Consider the following 20,323-nt stretch of genomic DNA (forward strand, 5'->3'; position numbering starts at 1 on the left):
ACACCCTGTCAGTAGTTTGTGTGTGTACATTAAAGGTTCCACCACACAAAAAGCATCACATATGTTATCTCTAAGGGCACAGTCTAAGTACAGAGCAGGTAAGTTATTAAAAAGCTGAAATGAGTGAGGGGGTAGCCATTATTTGAGAATAACTAAAAAAGGAAACTTTTATTTGTGGATAGTATCTAACTAGTAATCTATGTCCGTTTTAATAAGATTTGGTGGTGTCAATTCTGGGAGATGAGACATGTTTTAAAATTTTCCTACTGAAATGGACAATTGTACTCCCAACAAGGGCTCTCATCCTGCGATAGTTCTTATGACAAACATACATGCACACGCAGCCACCACCGCTCCAGAGGTCCCGTGGCCCTCATCGCCAGCCCCTCCCCCCCAGTTAACCACTGACGTGCTTCCCAGGACTATAAACTAGGTCTGTCTTTCCTAGTTTCGCATGTAACCTTTTGTGTAAGACTTCTGTCACTTAGCCTAATGCCTGTGACAGGCGTTGGCAAACCTTCTGTATAGAGCCAGACCTAAAAGATTCCCAGGTTTGCAGGCCACATGCAGTTCCTTGTGTTCTTTTTCTTAAATGCTTTGAAAATGCAAAATTCATCTTTAGCTGGAGGGCTGTGCAAAAACAGTATGAAAGATGTTTCAAGTGCTCTTCAAGAAGGTGTCCTATAGCTGACATTAGAGTTGATTAATAGTGATCTTCAAATTCCTATTGACTTTTTTTGTTTACTTGTCCCACCAATTATTGAGAAAGGGGTCAAGAAATCTCCAACTATAATAGTAGATTCGTCAATTTTTCTTCTTAGTCCTGTCCATTTGCTTTATATATTTTGAGGTTGCTTTTAGTTGCATATACAGTGACAAGTGATATGCCTTCCTGATGAGCTGAGCCCTTTAACGTTATGAAATGCAACTCTGCCCCTGGTCATTTTCCTTGTCCTGATGCTTACTTTGTCTGATATTAATAGGGCCACTCCAACTTTTTGATTAATGTTTGCATGGAAACATTTTTTTATTTTACTTTTAGACCTGTTTGTGTACTACAATTATAGCAAGTTGCCTGTAAACAGCATTTAATTGGGTCTTGAAGTTTTTAAACAGTCTGACGGCTATTAATTCAAGTTTTTAGATCAGCAACTTTCAACATTTTTCATCTCATGGCACACATAAACTAATTACGTACTAAAATTCTGCACCACACCAAAAAATATATTTTGCTGATCTGGCCAAAAAAAAAAAAAAATTAAAATTTTGATTGATTTATTTAAAAAAACTAATAGGAATCACCTACCCCTTTTGCTCCAAAGTGATTTTTTAAAAAACCAGGTGCCTATACTTGTTTATGAGGGCTTCTGGTACCAAGAAGTAACCAATGAAACGTAACCTTAGTAGGTAATGTGACCAATAAGATGCAACTCTATTATATGACCTACATATTTATGGTTCAAGGAAGGGTACTCACACCAGACTCCTACTGTTGTGGTGGCCATTGTCATTTTTTGACAATCTAAGGGAACAGAGGTCAGTGCCTCCGACTAGTCAGGTATTGCATGTTTTAAAAATTCTTGCGGCACACGGGTTGAAAACCATTGGTTTAGGTCATATACTTAGTGTAATTATCAATACCGTTGAGTTTAAATCTACCATCTCTTGAGTTATTTTGTATTTGTCCTATCTGTTCTTTGTTCATTTTTCCTCTTCTGTCTTCTGGAGTATTTTTTATTATCCATTTATCTCCTTTATTGGCTTATTAGTTATATCCCTTTGGTTTTTATATGTTTTTTTCTTTTCCAGGTAATTGCCTAGAATTTACTAAATGTACTTTTATTAACTTATCACAGTCTACCTTCAAATGATATGCCACTTCACATACAATATACACGCCTTACAATGGTATATTCCCAATATTTTGCTTCCGTCCTTTGAGTAACTGATGAATACGTTTTAGTTCTCATGTCATAAGTTTCACACTACATTGTTATTGCTTTTGCTTTAAACAGTCTGTTATTTTTTAAAGAAATCGAGATGTCATTTCAAAGAAATCAATGAAAACGTCATTTCTACTTACCCACATACTTGGCATTCCCAGAGCTCTTGATTTCTTTGGGTAGATCTAAACTCCCACACTGCCACTTGAAGAAGGCCCTTGAGCATTTCTTGCAGTGTGGGCCTGATGGCAATGTATTCTCTGAGCTTTTGTTGGGCTGAAAGCGTTTTCTCTTCATTTTTGAAGGATATTTTTGCTGGGTCTAGGATTTTTGTCGGTAATTACTTTTAAATTTTTTATTCTACTGTACCATGGCTTGCCGAGTTTTTGTTCAGAACTCTATCCATTCTTATCGTTGCTCCTTTTAATGTAATAAGCCTTTTCTCCCCTGGCCACTTTAAAGAGTTTTCTATTCATTATTGGTTTCCAGCAATTTGATTGAGATGTGCCTTTATGTGGTTTTCTTTGTTTATTTTGCTTGGGGTTGAACTTCTTGAATCTCTGGGTTTAGAGTTTGCATCAAATTGGGAAATTTTCAGCTATTGATGTATCTTCAGATATTTTTGCAGTATATCTGCTCTCTTTGACTTGCAATTACATGTCAGACTGCCTCATATTGTCCCAAGAAACACTTTTTTCTCCCCGTCTCTTTTTCCATGCCTTATTTTAAATAGTTTCTGTCACTACCTTAAGTTCAATAAGGTTCACCTGCAATGTTAAATATCCTGTTAACCCCATTCAGTGAGTTTGAGTTTTCACTTGAGATACTGCCTCTTGATGTTCCATTTGTTGTTTTTATATAAATTTCCATTTCTCACCTCACGTTCATGTTTTCCATTGCATCTTTGAGCATGCAAAGCATATTTATAATAACTGATTTAATATCCTTATGTATTCCATTATGTTTGTCATTTCTGGGTGTTTCTTTTGATCAACTCCTCATTATGGGTAACATTTTCATATGTCCACAAATTTTTGTTTGCCAGACATAATAAATTTTACACCATTTTGTGATGAATTTTGTTGTATTCCTTTGAAGATTCTTCTCTACTATTTTTATATTTATGCTAAAAAGTATTACGGAGACTGCTCCAAAGCTCAAAAAGAGCATTGACTTGAAGATAAGATATACAGTATCCCCTCACTTATCGCGGGTATTACGTTCCAGACCCCCTGTGAAGTAGGAATCTTACATTTATTCTACACTCTGAAACCTACATAATTTAACAACATACGTATACAGTACCGCAAAATCCCACAACATAGTGAAAAATTCGCTATAAATAATTAAATATAATATTTTTAAAAATCCGGCGATACAGTGAGGCTACGATAAGTGAACTGAGATATAGAGAGGGACTACTGTAGTTTCTAATCCTTCTTCAGTCAGTACCTTGGATGAGTCTCTGCCTCTAAGAAAGTTATTGGGAAAGAAAAATGATCTTCATAGTCCATTTCAAACCTATTTCCGACTCTAAAACCTAAATCTCTACAAACCCAGCCTTTAACTGTAGCCAAGAGATAGTGCTAACCTGCAAAGAATTTCTGAAGACACTAATCTCACCCTAATTTTCAGAACCTGGCAGAGAAGACGTATCTGCCTGAAGCCCACGTAAAAGTCCAATCTTAAATCTTACCCTTTTTCATTCAGCAGTTTCTCCATTTCTGTGACGTAACACTCATCACAGATGGCAAGGTACTCCATCACCAGCTTCGCATCCTTCTTATACGTCTTGCCGATTGCCCCCTTATTGGGTTCAAACTGAACAACATTGACTGTTTTGTATGGAGTAGTCAAGGAATCCAGAAATACAGAACTGCCGCAGTATTTCGGGAAATGCTCTTGAGAAACACAAATCATTCAACATAAGTAAACACCATCGATACAGACCTTTTTCAAACTTACAGTGAGATAAAGGGAAATTGCCTATTAGAAATATAACCCAATACATAGCATAATGAGTTCGGATAATAATTTCTTCATTTCTAAAATGTCCCAACACCACTAGCCTAGCTCTAAGACCAGCTCACAACTTCACGGTCTGGTAAAGGAAGGAAGTTTCTAGTGTGTCGATTAACATAACAAGGGAGCTAAGTTATTATTTTTACCTACCATAAAGTGGCACTCATCTTTTAATAGTGAAAGCATTCACCAGGTACTCTTTGTGTAAAGGGTATGCAGGTAGGTGCAGGTGGGCATAAATGCATTTTGGAAATGGCTGAGAAAGATTGGTCCACACCCTGAGAGACATTTAGAGCATTATTCTGAAAATGCTTCTTTTAAGAACCAAACATGGAGTGGGCACATGACAGATTCCAAGTGGAGAGAATAGGAAAGGGGCAGTGGGATGGGTGAACTAACAGGCTTAGTAAGGGTTACCCCCAAACAGCAAGCATCTCAGTTTACCCAAGAACAAGGTACAGACCTGGACTTATCTACTCCCAAGATGTTTACCCTTTGGTCCTGAGTTGAGAAGTAACTAGAAAGGATATGGGCTCTTTCAGTGGCTTCTCTGCTACAAGGGGGACTTTGGTGGCTCGCGCGTGACAAGAAAGGTCATAGCAGGACCGATCAGCACATCCGACAATCTCAATCCAGCCCTAAGAAGACAGAACAGATAAGAACGTTGATTCTTTTCCCTGGATTCACTCACGACTGTCTGCAGATGGTCACTAACTCGATTGCAGGCTCTCCGCTCAACCTCTGTAACCGTTCGGAGTGGGGATGGTTTCGCACATGCTCAGCCGATGGCCCTAGGAAACCTCCTCACACGTGCACACAGCAAGCAGGCTTCTTACTGTCGTGCTGTGAGTGTGGGTCAACTAACAACTTCTAGGACATCATTGAGGAAATAAAATGGGAACCTAGGGGAAAAAAACTGATTTGTTTCAAATTCGTGGCCAGGAGTTGAGATAAATCCAGCAGAAACCACTATGCATTTTTGGATGACGCATCCACAGCTCCCACAACTCGCTAAAAGGCTGTTTCCTGCCCAAGAAAAGAAAAGTCGGTTAAGAGCAGGGAACGTTTGGGTCACAGAACAAAGCCTAAACACAGCGCGGGTGCCAGGTGCCACTTCTCGTTAACACCTGTGACACTTTTCAAAAGCACAATCTAAATTGTTTTCAAAGACGCTTTAGAACCTGTTATTTGAATAAAACCAAAAGAGGTAAAAGGCTCATTGTAGTAAGTATCTAGGTAGTTTTCGTGAATATTTATTTTTTGCCTTCGATCCAAAGAGTCTGGGAAAACTCAGCCATCATGAGTTTTCCAAGTGCATGTTACCACAGAGCAATTGGAATAAAGAGAGCAAATTAGAAACTATAACCTCAGAAACCCCAACAAAACAACAAAATAGGAACTAAAGAACGAAGCCTAAAAACGTGCGACTTGATCACCTGACGCTCACTAAGATGTCAGCTCGTATACTGATATTCTTAAATGTATAAACTTAGGGGTCACCACGTACCAGAGCTGTTAGTTAACGTACGTATGTGCTAAAAGGTAAACTACAAAAACATGCCTGAGAATGGCACCTGGCTTTGGGACAGTGGGTACCTCTGAGAAGGAAGAGAGAAGGGACAGCATTAGCTGTATTGGTAACTATTTTTTATTAAAAAACATTAAATATGAAGCACACTAAAAGAAAGTCTTAGCTTTTAACGGCGTTCTCCTTTGCCCTTAGATTCTGCTACTTCGGAGCTTCTGGGTTGGTTTCGCCCTGTCTGCTAACGACCCTACACAAAACCCTGTAGCCTTGTCGCAATGCTAGGCCTACATCATCTTTGTAAAATGTTTTTCTTTAACTTTTAAAAATTTAGGAATAATTGACATATAATGTTGTATTAGTTTTAGGTATACAATGTAATGATTTAATATTTGTATAGCTTGCAAAAGGATCACCGTGGTAAGTCTAGTCAACATCCATCACCGCTAACAGTTACAGAACTTTTTATCTTGTAATGAGAACTTTTAAGATCCACCCTCTTAGCAACTTCCAAATATGCAATACAGCATCGTTAACTACAGTCACCATGCTGTGCCTTCCATCCCAAGACTTATGTTCTCTGATCCCCAGTCCTTGAAGGCCTGGCCACTGCTCTTGCGGCTCTCAGAGGAGGACGAGCAGGACTGTGGAAGGGTCACTAAAGCAACGGAGCACACGGTTAATTAAGAGCGTGGGGCGGAGCCAGGCAGCCCGGGTCCTAAACAAGAGATCAGGACCTACCAGGGTGTCCCCCAATCCCCAACTAGCCCTCCCAGCAAAGAGCCTCTGCCTTGCTCTCCGCCACTCCGCCACCACTGCCCGTGACTGCTGGGGCCCTGGTCAGGAGGGGGGCCGCCCGGCTTCGCTGCTCACTGCACTCAGGCACAGGACTGGCAACATTGCGCACCCCAGGGCTCCACTCCCACCTCTCCCCCCGCTTCCCCCATCTGTCTCTCTCTCCACCTGGGACACAGAGGAGCCCACGCACAAGCGTGCAGGGGCACCTGCTTTCTCTGGTTTGCTCAGGAAAAGATCTCTTTTCTTTCTGTCCCGCTCTGACATAAAGCACACAACAGGCAACTCTGACATCCACGCTTCTAAGTGAACAACGTGCAAACGGCACGCCAGCAGCCAGTCCGCTCTGCTTACGTAGGACGTCTTGGATTCGGCATCCCAGCAGTCACAGGCGTAATGGGCCATCTCGTTCTCCATGTGCTGGCGGAAGCGGAGCTTGTCTGGCGACACTCCAACCCTGGTGAGGTAGAGGTAGATGCGGCCGATGAAGTAGCCTAACACTGAGTTGTTGATCACACCCTGAAAGTAAATAAGTAAACAAAACAGTAAATAACTATGCAAGCAAGCATGGAGAAAGGAAAAAAAACATATTAAACACTTTTCAAGGTGAAGGTACCATCTTCCACTAAGTTACCCATACATAATCTGAAGAACACCTGAAACACAAAGTAAGCTAATTCATCCAGCTTTCAGAATAATCTCAAAGCCCAGCCGGTGATCTTGGCTATTTTTATAGGGGTTAATGTCAAGTTAACAAGCTGATAATAATGGCGTTATTCAACATGAAGTTATTCTACCATGCTCACTGGGCCAACAAAACCTTACGCCTTCTAACTATAAAATACTAAAAACGACATGTACAACAAGGGCCCTAAGGAATGACAAATACATTCCTTCTGAATTAACAAAAGTAATACAACATGTTGAGGGGATTTAATGTCTTCTCATCCACTGAAATAGGTGAGCCCCATACAGTATGTATCATCTTACTCTTTTAGTACTGGAAGGAAGGATCTTAGAAATAATTAGCCCTCTGGAAAGCAGCCAGCAGGTTACCTATCACCCGGCCTCTACTTGAATATTTTCAGGGGCAGGAAGCTCACTGTTCCCCAGGGCAATTAGGCAGCTACTGTTAGAAAAGTTTTCATTCCCACGTTTCTACAGGCAAATAGAGAAATTCTATTATATATAAGACTTTCTCCCAATTGCTATGGGTAATAGAGAAGAGTTTAAAATCCAGAGGGCTTGCTCTTGGTGAGTCAAGACGTTCCCTCAAAAGCAGTTCAAACCAAGATCTCTTTCCAAGTGGTCTTCTAAACACTCTCTTCCATGTTAACCCCATGGCCCACAAACTGCCACGTTCAGGTAATTCCCTGCCATTAGAATAACAGTGTATAATACATACTGTATAAAAACGAATAATAAAATGGCTGCTAAAATAAAAGAGTTTGTCATCCAGGACACAGAACTTGCTAAGGCTACAAACCCTGAGCAGGTCCAACCTCACCTGAGCTACGCAGGGACCCTTACCTGCTCCACAGCATCCCCGAGCCGCATCTTCCGAGCAGACTGGCCGCTGACCTGGGCTCTGGCCGAATACAAACGAAGGTGGAGGTCTGCCACGGTCTGGAACTTGGGATGGTCTTTCTCGCTGGGGTCCACAAAGTGCTCAATTTCTGCCATTGTGAACTCTCTGAAAGCAAAAACATGAAGGACAAAAGCTGTATGCTTAACTATAAAAAGCAACATACGAGGCCCTATTTTTAGCCTCATTCTATAATGATGTAGGCCTGCATACTACAGGAACCTCTTACCACTAAACAGAAAACTGTTTGCCTAAGAAAGAAGTTGGATTAGGTTTGTCTGGGTGGTTGTTAATTTTAACCATACTGTATTAATGAAAACTTTACTATTCACTTAAATAGTTTTAAATAAAAAAATAAATACAATCAAACTTCTCTCAAGTATTAATACCTTCTGTCTAGTGACAAAGATTCTTTCCTTGACCAAACTTCAATCGGTCTTCTGAACCTTCTCCTAGGCCCATCTGTGCAGCTCCTTGTAAAATCCAGTTTTAGCAAGAACCCCGCTAAGACAGATTTGCTAGAACCACCTGCCTTGCTGTCTGGGCACCCTAGCTATTTGATCAGGCTTGTCATCCTCGCCATCCCTAGGTGACGTCTGCTCACCCTGGCCGCCTTCAGTAAGAATCCTGTTAGGTCAGGTCACCTTAGCCAGAATCCCCATCCTCTGCTGTCGCTTTTAGTAATTCCCTGTCCACTGACCGCCACCCAGCTCCTCGGCGATACACCCCCACTTGCCCAGGCTGTACAGTGGTCCCCGCTTATCTGCCGTTCTGCTTTGCACAATTTAGTCACCCTCAGTCAACCATGGTCTGAAAATATTAAATCAAAAATTCCAGAAATAAATAATTCTTAAGTTTTCAACGGCATGCCATGCTGAGTAGCATAATGAAACCTCACACCTTTCCGCTCTGTCCTGCCCAGGATGGGAATCATGCCTTTGCCCAGTGCCTCTACACTGTACGCACTGCCTGCCCGACAGTCCCTTCGGAGCCTCGTGGTTATCGGGTGGACTGTCATGGCATCGCAGTGCCTGTGTCACCCTTACGGTGCCCAGCGTTCCATCCCGAGGCCTGTCATTCCCCTCACGCGTCTCCTCACACAGGCACCACATCATCTCAGTCATCACAGGAGGGGGTGAGCACAGTACAATGAGGTATTTGAGAGAGAAACCAGTCGTATAACTTCTATTACAGTATATTGTTATACTTGTTCATTTCATTATCCATTATTGTTGTTAACCTTCTACTTTGCCTAATTGATAAATTAAAGTGATTACAGATATGTATGTATGTACAGAAAACAGTGGATACAGGGTTCGGCACTATCTGCAGTTCCAGGCATTCGCCGGGGTCTTGGGCCGCACCCCCACAGATGATATCGGGGGACCACTGTATTCAGAAATGAACCCTGTTCTATCCTGAGGTCTCTTCCCCTCTTGCAACGGTCCTGAATATAATCTTGTTTTTATCACGTGAAGTACTACCCATCTGTTTTCCCTATGACACTAACTGCAACTACAAAAGATTATTACTTTTAATGAGAAACAATTTTCAAAGAACGTATTGATAGTTTTTAAAACCAGGAAAACTTAAGCAAATACCAGACACAAAAAGAAATGAAATGGCTTCTAAAGAAAACAGTTCTGCTTAAAGCATTAGCAAGTCTGATAAATATACACTAAATGAAGCTCCCAATATTGACTTTTCAAAGACTGGGAAATTAATAGTGAATTGAAATAGCTTTTACAGTAGTCTGACTTCTTCGTTTTGATTGCTCTGAACAAGTAAATGACTGATAATGGCACCACGCAGCTGGTTCCTTTAGAGTGACAGCTTCTTATGCAAAGTGCTATTCACAGCAGATGACAGGGCATGAGTTGAACAAGCTAATTGCATGAGGATGAAATAAACATGCACATAGTAATGGCTTCCCTAAGAGATTCCTCTGAATGGCCATTTAGTGGCTGGTGGAGAGAAAAGTGTTTTAAGTTAATTTCAGGAGTAAAATAAAATCTTTCTTCTTTAAAACACACACATTTACCAGTGCACTTCCATGGTTATCTCAGATGTTCTAGAATGAAAAATTACTTAAATGGGTCTAAAAATACACAAAATGCATTTCAAAAGCTTTAATTTTTAAATTTTATATTTTCAATGGCAACTTTTATTTGGTCCTGCAGTAGCTAAGTCTAAATCGTCTTTCAACAACTTGCAAATATCTTCCACGGACACAGCAGCATGAGAGACAGGGAAGCACGTCTGTCTGCACAGAGCATATACCAGGGCCGATAGCAGCAGCGCGTCTAAAATGCAGGGCCGATCAAAATAAGACCCTTGCCCAGATTCCCAAAACAATCTGCTGCCAAAGTCTCTGCATCTGATCTGTCAAGTCATCCCCGCTCACGGGCAGGAGATGGAAATCATCACTACCGCTGATTTTACCAGCTGACTCTTGCTTTTTAGTTCAGAGACTAGACCTGGAACCGTGGAAACTAAAATACATATAGGCTGTTAAAAAGAAGCAATAGGCCCAAAATGGAGTCACTTGCGCTAAGCCCCACGTCAGCACACCAAGACCTAACATGTAGCCTAATTATAGTTTTCAACTCCCCCAGGAATGTAACCTTGAACCAGTCAACCTGGAATTACCTGGCCAGCACTAGTAAGGTAGCAGTAGGCCCCTTCTTTGCCCTTGGGAGGGCGACCTTGTCTGAAACAAGGCATTCTTTGCTAATAAGTTCCTTTTTTAAAAAAGTATATTTTATTGATTATGTTGTTCCAGTAGTCCCAATTATTTTTTCCCCTTTGCTCCCCTCTGCCTGGTACATCTCTTTTCTCCAGCAATCCCACCCCCCTTAGTTCATGTCCATGGGTCGTGCATATAAGTTCTCTGGCTTCACCCTTTCCTATATTGTTCTTAACTTCCCCCTGTCTATTTTGTACCAACTGATTATGCTTCTTAGTTCCTGCACCATTTCCCCATTTCTTCCCTCTCCCCTCCCAGCTGATAACCCTCCACATGATCCCCATAGCTATGATTCTGGTTTGCTTAGCTGGATTTTCTTTTTATTTTTTTGACTCAGTTGTTGATAATTGTGAGTTTGTTGTCATTTGTAATTTCCTTTTACCATCCTCTTTCTTGCTTAAAAAAACTTCTATTCTGTATAATTCTGTGGAGCTTCTTGGCATTTGCTAAATGGGATGCTACTTGGTTCATGGATTGTCCAATAACGCCAACTAGACCTTTAGAATTTTTGTCATTTAACAAGGCCCAGAAGACAGAACCAGCCAATCGAAGCTCAAATTTAAAAAATTTCATATGAACAATCTTTAGTCCCAACCAAAACAAAAGGAATCAAAGCTATACAAAAACTAACCACCTGATAACTACATCATCAAGAAGAAATCATAACACTAAACAAATCCTAGGCCAACAATAAAAACCATGGGGACACCGACTCATGGGAGACAGGTCTACTTCTGGATAGGATCTGGCAGAGGCACCTAACAAAGACGCCAAAGTCCACGCAGGATGCTGTGAGGTGCAAGGGACCAGGCGGCACAACGTTCGGAGGCCCCAAGGGCCTGTCCCCAGGGAGCTCCTGGGACGGCTCCTCAGTGCTGAGCCGGTTTTCCTACGGTGTTTGCCACATTTTATTCCACAGGCCTCGGGTTTTGCCTGACTTCACGGTCCTTTACAATTTTTTTAAAACAATTTCAATTACAGTTTACATAAATATTATTCCGTATTAGTTTCAGATGAGCAGCACAGTGGCAGGACCGGCATGTACGTTACGGGGTGGTGCCCCTGACATTCCAATAGCTGCTCGTGAGTCCCCTTCTGAACACCGGCTGTACACAAGGTCGGCCTCACACAGCCTCCTCAGTATTCTGAAAGCAGGCTTGCAAACCCTAATGGGGAAGCCAACCCCGCCCCCGCCAAAAGCAAAAATCAAAAGGGAAAAAAGATATCAAAAAACCCCAAATGTTGGGAAATAAAACAGACTCAAATCTGACAAGTTTTGCATTGCTACAATACTGGGTCAAGTTTCAGAAGACCTCATCTTCCTGCCTGACTGCCCAGAGGGGACCCCCCAGCCGCCTTCTCTACGTTGGGTAAGCTCCTTCCTCCACTAAGCCTTGCCTTCCTGGACCCTAAGGCTGAAGGGACCGCGGGCCTGAAGATGAGTCTGGCCGGCGCGCAGGCGCGTTTGCTCAGAGGCAGCCACGGGGACCACGAGGCTGAGCAATGGCTGGGTGCTTTGAGGTGGGGTTGCAATGCTGGAAGGGGGTGTGCCTGAGTCTGTAATCACAGCGCGTAAGGAAAGAAGAGAGGAAATGGGTCGGATGGTGAAACTGCAGGAAATATTTTGGGGGCCTAAGAAACTTAGGTTTACCTACATGTCCTTTTTGTAATATGGAATTTGGAATTTACTGACCTAAGAGATGACATCAATAAGAAGAGATATAGAATCACAAAAAGCTTAAGTCATGAACAGATAAGTCACAGTAAGTTTCTCTATAAAAAGGTACCTAAATAGTACCCGCGTGCCCTCCCACACGTGCCTGGATACATCTGACGGAGCGTGCGCACTGGAACAGAGGCCAGAGGACGTCTCAACATGAGGAGAGAGGGGTAAGCCTGCTAGCTGCACCCCGCTCCCCAAGTATCTGGGGGAACACAACTGGTTACTGAAACACCCTCACCCCAACTCCAGCAATGCTCTCCCGGAACGGTCCTCCTATCATAACCGTCACCCTGCCCCCACCTCACCCTACACTTATAAGCACCCACGGCCAGGAAATGCCTTGGGTTAGATCGTCAAGATCCCGGCATCCTCAAAGCCCACGGTGAAGGGGGGGGAAGGTCATTTTGGAGAGGGAAGAAGCTTAAGCTCTTCTTCACCCTCCTTTCCTTTCCCTTCAGATTCACTTCAGTTACTCAAAACTACCTGTCATCCCAGAGATTACATCTGGAGATACAAACAAAAAACATGCGGTTTCTGTAGGCCGAAAACCATTACCTAATCATCGAAGAAGGAAGCAGAATTGCCTCAAAATAGCAAGTTCTCGTGTCCAAGTCCATGCCAAGGTCATTTACTAATTTTACCAGACGAATAATGAGGGCAGTACCTGACTCGGATCAGTCCAGACCGAGGAGAGATCTCATTTCTGAAAGAATTTCCAATTTGGGCAGCAGCAAAAGGCAACTTTCCTTGGTTGAATTCCAAAAGGCGTTTGAAATTGAGGAAAATCCCCTGTGCAGTTTCTGGTCTCAAGTACCTATAAATTTAAATCAATCATTCTGTTACAAAGAAATCATGTTTTCCAACAAATCTGAAATTCTAGATGCAAATCCTAAAAGTCCTACGTACACTCTGTTCACACAAAGATCGCTTCCTTGGCAGCGCTAACTCTCAATCAAAGTATTAGAGAACGTGTCAGGTAACCGGTATGGCACTACTACTGTTAGAAATGTCATTTTATTAACATTTCATCACCCCAGGGAGTCAGATAACCACCTCTCCCATCATGTCTCTTCAACAGCTGACGTTCTTCCTGACAAATCGTTTACGTGGAGGCAGGTGACAACTTTAGATCTGTCTGACACTCAGACCCATGCCTAAGCAGACCTCCGTTAGCCCACATACAGCACTGTGACCATGGGGCAGAAGAGAAGCCAGCGGGGCTGCCCCGGGACACCAGCGCTCACTCATCGCCAGCATCACACCGAGCCGGAGCTTCAAGGTTTTTTCACGTCAAGTTCTTTTTTGTGGTATTTTACGTTTTCAGCCAGAGGCTTCTAGTATTTCTCCATATTTTAAAGATAGAGCCAAACAAATACACCATCAGAGCCATTGCCCATCTTCTGAATTTCACAGAAAATATTCTATGCACAGCTAGGAGAGTGTTCCCAACAGCCTATTTCACAATAAACATCTTACAAAAACAACTTTAAAACAAAGAAAAAATTTACCCCTCTTCTCACTCTAATAAAACACCCAACTTTTTAATTTTTGTGTTCCTTTCCAGATTCCACCTAAGTATAACTACAGTTTATACCCATATTTATAAGTAAAATGTATAAAATTATGTATTCTCTAGTTTATTTTATACTTTTCTATCTTCTAAGTAACTAAAAATGTCTCATATTTAACAGCTGCAGAGTAGTCTACTAAAATGTTCTACTTTGTTATAATTTATTGAAACATCCTCAAATTAGAGAAAAAAGAAGTCACTTCTACTTTTAATTTATACACCCTTGGTATTTACAGCTTCCTTTCCTTTCGAGTTATTCTCTTAGACAAATTCCTAGGAGTGGGATGACAGATCAGAGGATATGGCTCATTTTATGACTCTGTGTGTTTTGCCAAAATGAAAGACTTACCTTTGGCCTCTTCCACAAAATATCCCAAATCAACCCTGTGTCTTATTAAAGTAATTCTAGTAATATATTCTGTCACAATTAATTTTTATTAATCTTTAGTTTCTACTCTAGGAAACATGATCTATTTAGCTTCATCTTGCAAAAACCTACTCTCTCTTACCTTAAAATGAGACCATAAGAAAAAATAGTTGGAGCTTTGAAAGGAAAAGCTTTGACTAAGTTTGTTAACAACGGACAAGGAATCCGAAAATACAGCATCTAGCTCTGGACGCTGTTGCAAACTGCCCTGGCTTTCTTTAATCAACAAGCTAAACCTGTGCCGTCCAATGTGGCGGGCTGCTAGTCATGTCTGTTTAAATTTAAATTAGTTAAAATTAAGTAAATTTGCCCTGCCTAGTGTGGCTCAGGTGGTTGGAACGTCATCCAGTAATCTGAAAAGTTGCGGGTTCAGTCCCTGGTCGGGGTGCAGCCCCCTTTCCCTCTCTGTAAAATCAATAGGCATGTCCTCGGGTGAGGATAAAAAGAATAAATTAATTTTAAAATTCCATTCCTCAGAGGCACGAGCACAACTCAAGTGCTCAAAGGTCACACGTGGCTGCCGTATTGGACAGCAGAGATGACGGAACATTTCTGTCCCTGCAGAGCGGTCTGCTAGGCAGTGCTGATTTAGACTAAATGGTTTCTAGTCTCCTTCAGCCATAAGTTCAATGGCTTTCAAAATCATTCTTCATCTGTCTTTCCTGTACTACCAGATATAATGATCAAAGACTTTTATGTTTATTTTATGGCAAAAAAAAAAAACCCAAAAATCAACATATACACTAAAAAATTATATTCAGAAAGAATTAGAAGAAATAGAATTTAAGAATATGCCTATCATAATGTTTCCTTCATATATTTATCTGCACTTTATACACATTACTTTTCAAAATTTTTTCCTTCTTGGCTGATATTGATATTTAAGTCTTATGACAAGCAATTTTAGTAACTTTGCTACATAAACAGGAAGTGGTACGTACCCAGGCATGTTTCCTCCAGGCCCAATAAAGGTCTTGAACATTAAGTTAAAAGGTACTGGAGGGGAGAGATCATTTCCGGTAATGGGGGACTTTACATTATAATTCACAAAAAGATCCCCAAGTTCCTGCTGTCCATAGTTATCGAGCTAAAGAACAGGCCAAGAAAAACAGTGTAAAAAGACTGAGAAACAATAAGGCATGAAATAAAACATGACACATTAAGCTCTACCCATCACTGAAACTCACCCCAAATAAGAGCAGCAGGACTACCCTAACCTTGCAGATAGCTATCCATACTAACACCACAGCCAGTTCACACACTTTGCATTTACCAACAGAGAAATGAAGTGTCTTTCTGGGAATGCCTGAAAACTCACATATTCACCATTTCACAGTCAAAGATATAGCAAAATACTTCTTGCTCCATTGCACTAATTATCGGTTGGCAAGAATCTGGAACCACGTAAATACGTTTTTGAAGCTGAATTTTAAAACTCTGGGCATTTTAAGTCAGGTGCACTGCCCTGTCTGTTAGTTAAGTGAGCATACAGCTTTCCTTTCCCACTAGATACCATTCCCTGAAGGTAGAAGCTGTGCCTTGTTCACCTCCGCATTTTTCAGTTTATTGCACATTCTGCATTGATGATCAATGCCAAACCCTCTAAAATGATATATGACCTCCAACTGAAGAATTCCAGATGACGCCCTGGCTGGTGTGGCTCAGTGGACTGAGCACCGGCCTGCGAACCAAAAGGTCGCTGATTCGAGTCCCAGTCAGGGCACATGCCTGGGTTGCGGGTCAGGTCCCCTGTTGGGGGCGTGTGAGAGGCGATCAATCAGTGTTTCTCTCACACATTGATGCTTCTCTCCCTCTCTTTCTCCCTCCCTCCCCCTCTCTCTGAAAATAGTCTTTAAAAAAGAAAAAGAAATAAACTACCCAGATTTTTAAAAAAATTCAAGTGGCTACAAAAAACCATTTAGTAGTAAAGAGTATTTAAAATTTTTTAAAAATCTCTTAACAGAAGTGAAATAGTTAGATAAATCAACGTATGGCCATAAGAACTGGCTTTGGAATGAGAAAACCCAGGATAAACCACCCAGTGCTACCACTTATGGGCTGTGTGACTCAAGATTGAGTTCTCAGCTAACCTCTCTGAGCCTCAGTTTACTTACATGTGAACTATAAAGGGTTTCTATGAAGATTAAATAAACTACACATAAAGTACGTAGCACAGGGCCTGGCACACAGTATCTACTCAATAAAAGGTGACTACAACAAATTTATATTTTCTCCTCTTATAATCCAAAGGACATTTCCACTCCACAGAAAGGTAACCTACTCACATTAACTACGTGTCCCAAATGTGAATTAACAATTTAAAAAAATTAAGCCTCTAGCTCTACTTCAGTAGAAGCTCTAAGGGAAATGCACTAAGTACCCTATTCGCACCATTACCCATGGGATGGGATCAGTAAGGAAAGAGTTCCAGTGACTTCAAGAGATGAGCACCACAGACACGAGAGGGTCTCCCTACGTGAGGTCAAGCCGAAGAGTCCATGGAACATCTCTGTCTCCCAGGCAATTAAAGAATATAGAGTGCTTTCCAATAGAAGAGATAATAAAAAAAGTCAGGAAGAAAAGATTCCAAGGAATTAAGGTCCCAAGAAGGGAAATTTGGATATTTTTAGCAAAATTATATTTACAAGTACCTTTTGGCCAAGCAATCCCACTTCCAGGAATCTATCCCAAAGGCACAGCAGCAAAAATATAGCAGAACAAGGCTAAGTACTGCAGAACTATCTATAATGGCGAAGGTGGGAAAGGTCATGTCCATCTGGAGTGAGGTATGACTCTGCACTATTCTGCAGCAAGCTCTAAAATAGTTTTTTTTATATGAAAAGAGAAAGTTGGAGAAAAGTATGTATGGAATGCTACCACTTAGCTAGAAAGGGGGGTCACATAATATCTATATGTCTTTGTTTATATTCTGTTAAAAAAATAAATTAAGGTTTGTTTGTTTTTCACGTTAAAAACTGGTTACCTGTGGGGGTGGAAAGGGAATATGGAGGAATGAAGAGGGAGACAAACCAGATCTATTGAATACACATTATTTTAAAGATTTAACTTTGGATCTATAAACATTCTTTTGCCCTAATTATAAAGTAAACTTAAATTTCAAAAAATAAAACTCTAAAAATTCTAACTAAAACCACATAATAGACTAGCTACATATCTAGCTAGTGAATGAACTATTCAGAGACAATGGTTCCAATTTTACATTACTGGTATATCCCTCTGGAAATAAAAGAACAACAACAAAATTTTAACTAGTTTCAAAATTTGTATTGTTGATAGTAGTGTTGGTATTGTTATCCTGATAATATGAATGTGTATAGTATAGGAGAAAGCATATAAATAATTATGCTGGTGTTGCTGAGCACTAGGACTTTTGGTGTAGGTAAAGGAGATACAGATTTAAGGTTAATAAAGTCCCATATCAATATGAATTCATGATGATGCCATCTTAAAAATTTCCTAGCTCGATCCACGTAAAAGGCATAGAACCGATGGCCAAGAGCATTCCCACTTACCAAGCATCTTGCCAAAAGTACCTGATCAAGTCTCTAGATCCAACTGCCAAATTACAAGAAATATGGAAACAAAGAAACATAGGAAACATCACTAAATAAAGCAGCCAGATAAACCCAGAGAGTAGGAAACACTAAAGGAAGAGATGTCTCAGCTTAAAAAATTTTTTAATGCAAATATAAGGGAAAAAGATATGAAGAATCTACAGATTGAAAGAGATTTAAGAAACATATTGGGCAACCACTAAGTATGGACTTTATCTGAATCTCAATTTAAACAAATCCTGGTAATATTTAAGACAATCAGGGAAACGTGAATACTGATTAAATATGTGACAATATTAAAAATTATTAATATTTACCAAAATAACAGTAGTGAGGTTCATTTTTGAGATTTTTTTGTCTTTTATAGATCACATAATGAAATATTTATAGACAGATGTAATAAAATGATGTCTGAGAGGTACTTCCCCAAAATTTGGGGACAAAGGTGAGAAAGTGAGTAGGGAACAGATCCAACAAAATTCGGTTACTCTGAAGCAGGCTGATGGGTACATTAAGTATTAGTTATACTATTTTCTACTTTTATGTTTTAAACCTTTCATAATAACAAGCTAAAAATGACTTTAAAAACTGGTACATACAGAGATAAGTGAACAAAAATGGATAAAGAGGAGAAACAAGAGAGTTAATTCTGAGCTGTTGGATCCACAGAACAGGAGTGAAGCTCTTCCTACCACAAAAGGTAAGTCGGTGCCTTTTAAAGGAACTATCATGCTTCATAAAGCTGAGAAGGAGTCACAGGCACTAAGGAGTGGAAAAAATATTATGTGCTCAAGCAGCGAAAGAACCTGCGGCCATGAGCCCTCGGGGGCCATGACTGAACACTAGACCATGTCCCATGGGTCCCTACCTTTTCAATGAAAATTACATGGACAGCTGTATGTATATTTGATATGGTAAACCAAAAAAAACAGAATGTCAGTGCTCAAACTATAAAATATCAACAAGTTACTTCCTGCTCCTGACAGGTTACTGGGAAATAAACGAAACTGTTGTGATCAAAGACATACACACAAAGCCTCAGTAAGTCGAACACTCTGAATAGGGAAAAAAGTAATTCAGCAGTAATTAGATATGCTTTTCATATCTTCTTTTAATAACAATAAAGGGCATACCTTTGGAAAAGAAAGGAAGTGAGAAATGAATGTGTAGCTATCACAGTGTCAAAACCAGGAACTGATTTTCTAAGTCATGAGCAACAATGCTACAGCCATGAGTTTCAGGCAAGGAATAAAACTTACTTCACAGCGACCCAAAACTGCCAGACTAAGGTTTTCAATTTAAATGAGAAAGGAGAAAATTTCTCAGCTAATGTAGGAAAGTTAGAAATCACAAGAGAAAAATGAGCTCAGTAAAAATTAATTAGGGCAACAGTAGAAAAATATCCAGTAAATTCTCGTGAGAAAAAAAGCAGAGTTAGGGTGCCCTGCATTCAGCCTCACGTACTTACACACCAACGTAAAGAAAACATGGATAAACACGTCACTGGGCTTCCTTTTGACCCAAGGAAGTAAGTGAAATTTACAGGTGAGCTGTGGTGGACCTCAACCAAACAGTGTTGGAGAAACGGACTTTGCTTTAACGCACACATCAGGTGAGAAATTAGCAACACACACACATGGACACGTGCATCTTCCTGGGGCCACGACGTGCAGTTTTCATCAGGTCCTAAGGTGGCCTGTGGCCCCCAGAAAGGGTCAGAACTACTTCTGATACAGAGGGTATTCCCACACTGGGAAAAGTCAGAAGAGTTGTCTCTACGGTCTCTTGTCTCCCCTAAAATGTGTCACCTTACACAGAAATTTAAAAACTGAACTGGAAAAGCGGGTCCCAAGAATAATGACATGTAGTCGGGAACGGAGCAACCAGAAGTAGATCAAGTGGCTGACGAGACAGTACTCATGAAGACAGCTGCCCCCAAATCTCCACATGAGCACTGAACACGATTCATCATCCACCCCCACCCTCTGGTTTTTGCTGTTAAATCCAGAAAACTGATTCCCAAGGAGAGAGAAAAAATTGTATGCCTGTCTAACCAAACTTGTTGGTTTTGGCTAAAATAAATAGCCATGAAAGGCAGAGAGAGAAGAAAATAAAAACTCAATAGGAGATGCCATAAGGGACAGAAGGTGAACTTGACTTCTCTATCACGGTAGCCTGGGCCAGCACCATATGGGATTCAACAGTCACTGAAAGCCGAAAGAAAGACAGCAGCCACCTGAGGAGCTGTGAGAGCATCTCTCAGGCACTCACCTGAGCCAACACACTTTCCATCTCCGATTTCTTCTCAGCAGAACATTTCTTATCAGACATCAGTTTCTGTAAATGAGCTACAAGAACAATGTGGGCACACGTCAGTTTCAATCAATGCAGAAAAGGGAATAATGCATTTTT

General features: G+C 40.8%; 1 protein-coding gene across 1 annotated transcript in view; it reads right to left on the reverse strand.

Annotated features, from left to right (window-relative positions):
* GARS1 (glycyl-tRNA synthetase 1) overlaps window positions 1-20,323 on the reverse strand; it is a 41,611-nt gene that overhangs the window by 8,478 nt on the left and 12,810 nt on the right. The window contains exons 6-12 of the mRNA XM_090287052.1: window positions 20,183-20,259; window positions 15,278-15,423; window positions 13,004-13,153; window positions 7,816-7,978; window positions 6,640-6,804; window positions 4,496-4,603; window positions 3,640-3,785 (exon numbers count right to left, since the gene is read on the reverse strand). Coding sequence (XP_090143178.1) covers window positions 3,640-3,785; window positions 4,496-4,603; window positions 6,640-6,804; window positions 7,816-7,978; window positions 13,004-13,153; window positions 15,278-15,423; window positions 20,183-20,259 — 955 coding nt within the window. The remainder of the gene's footprint in view (window positions 1-3,639; window positions 3,786-4,495; window positions 4,604-6,639; window positions 6,805-7,815; window positions 7,979-13,003; window positions 13,154-15,277; window positions 15,424-20,182; window positions 20,260-20,323) is intronic.

This window comes from Furipterus horrens, unplaced genomic scaffold (genome assembly GCF_987537825.1).
Source record: "Furipterus horrens unplaced genomic scaffold, mFurHor1.1.pri manual_scaffold_9, whole genome shotgun sequence".
Taxonomy (NCBI): Eukaryota; Metazoa; Chordata; class Mammalia; order Chiroptera; family Furipteridae; genus Furipterus; species Furipterus horrens.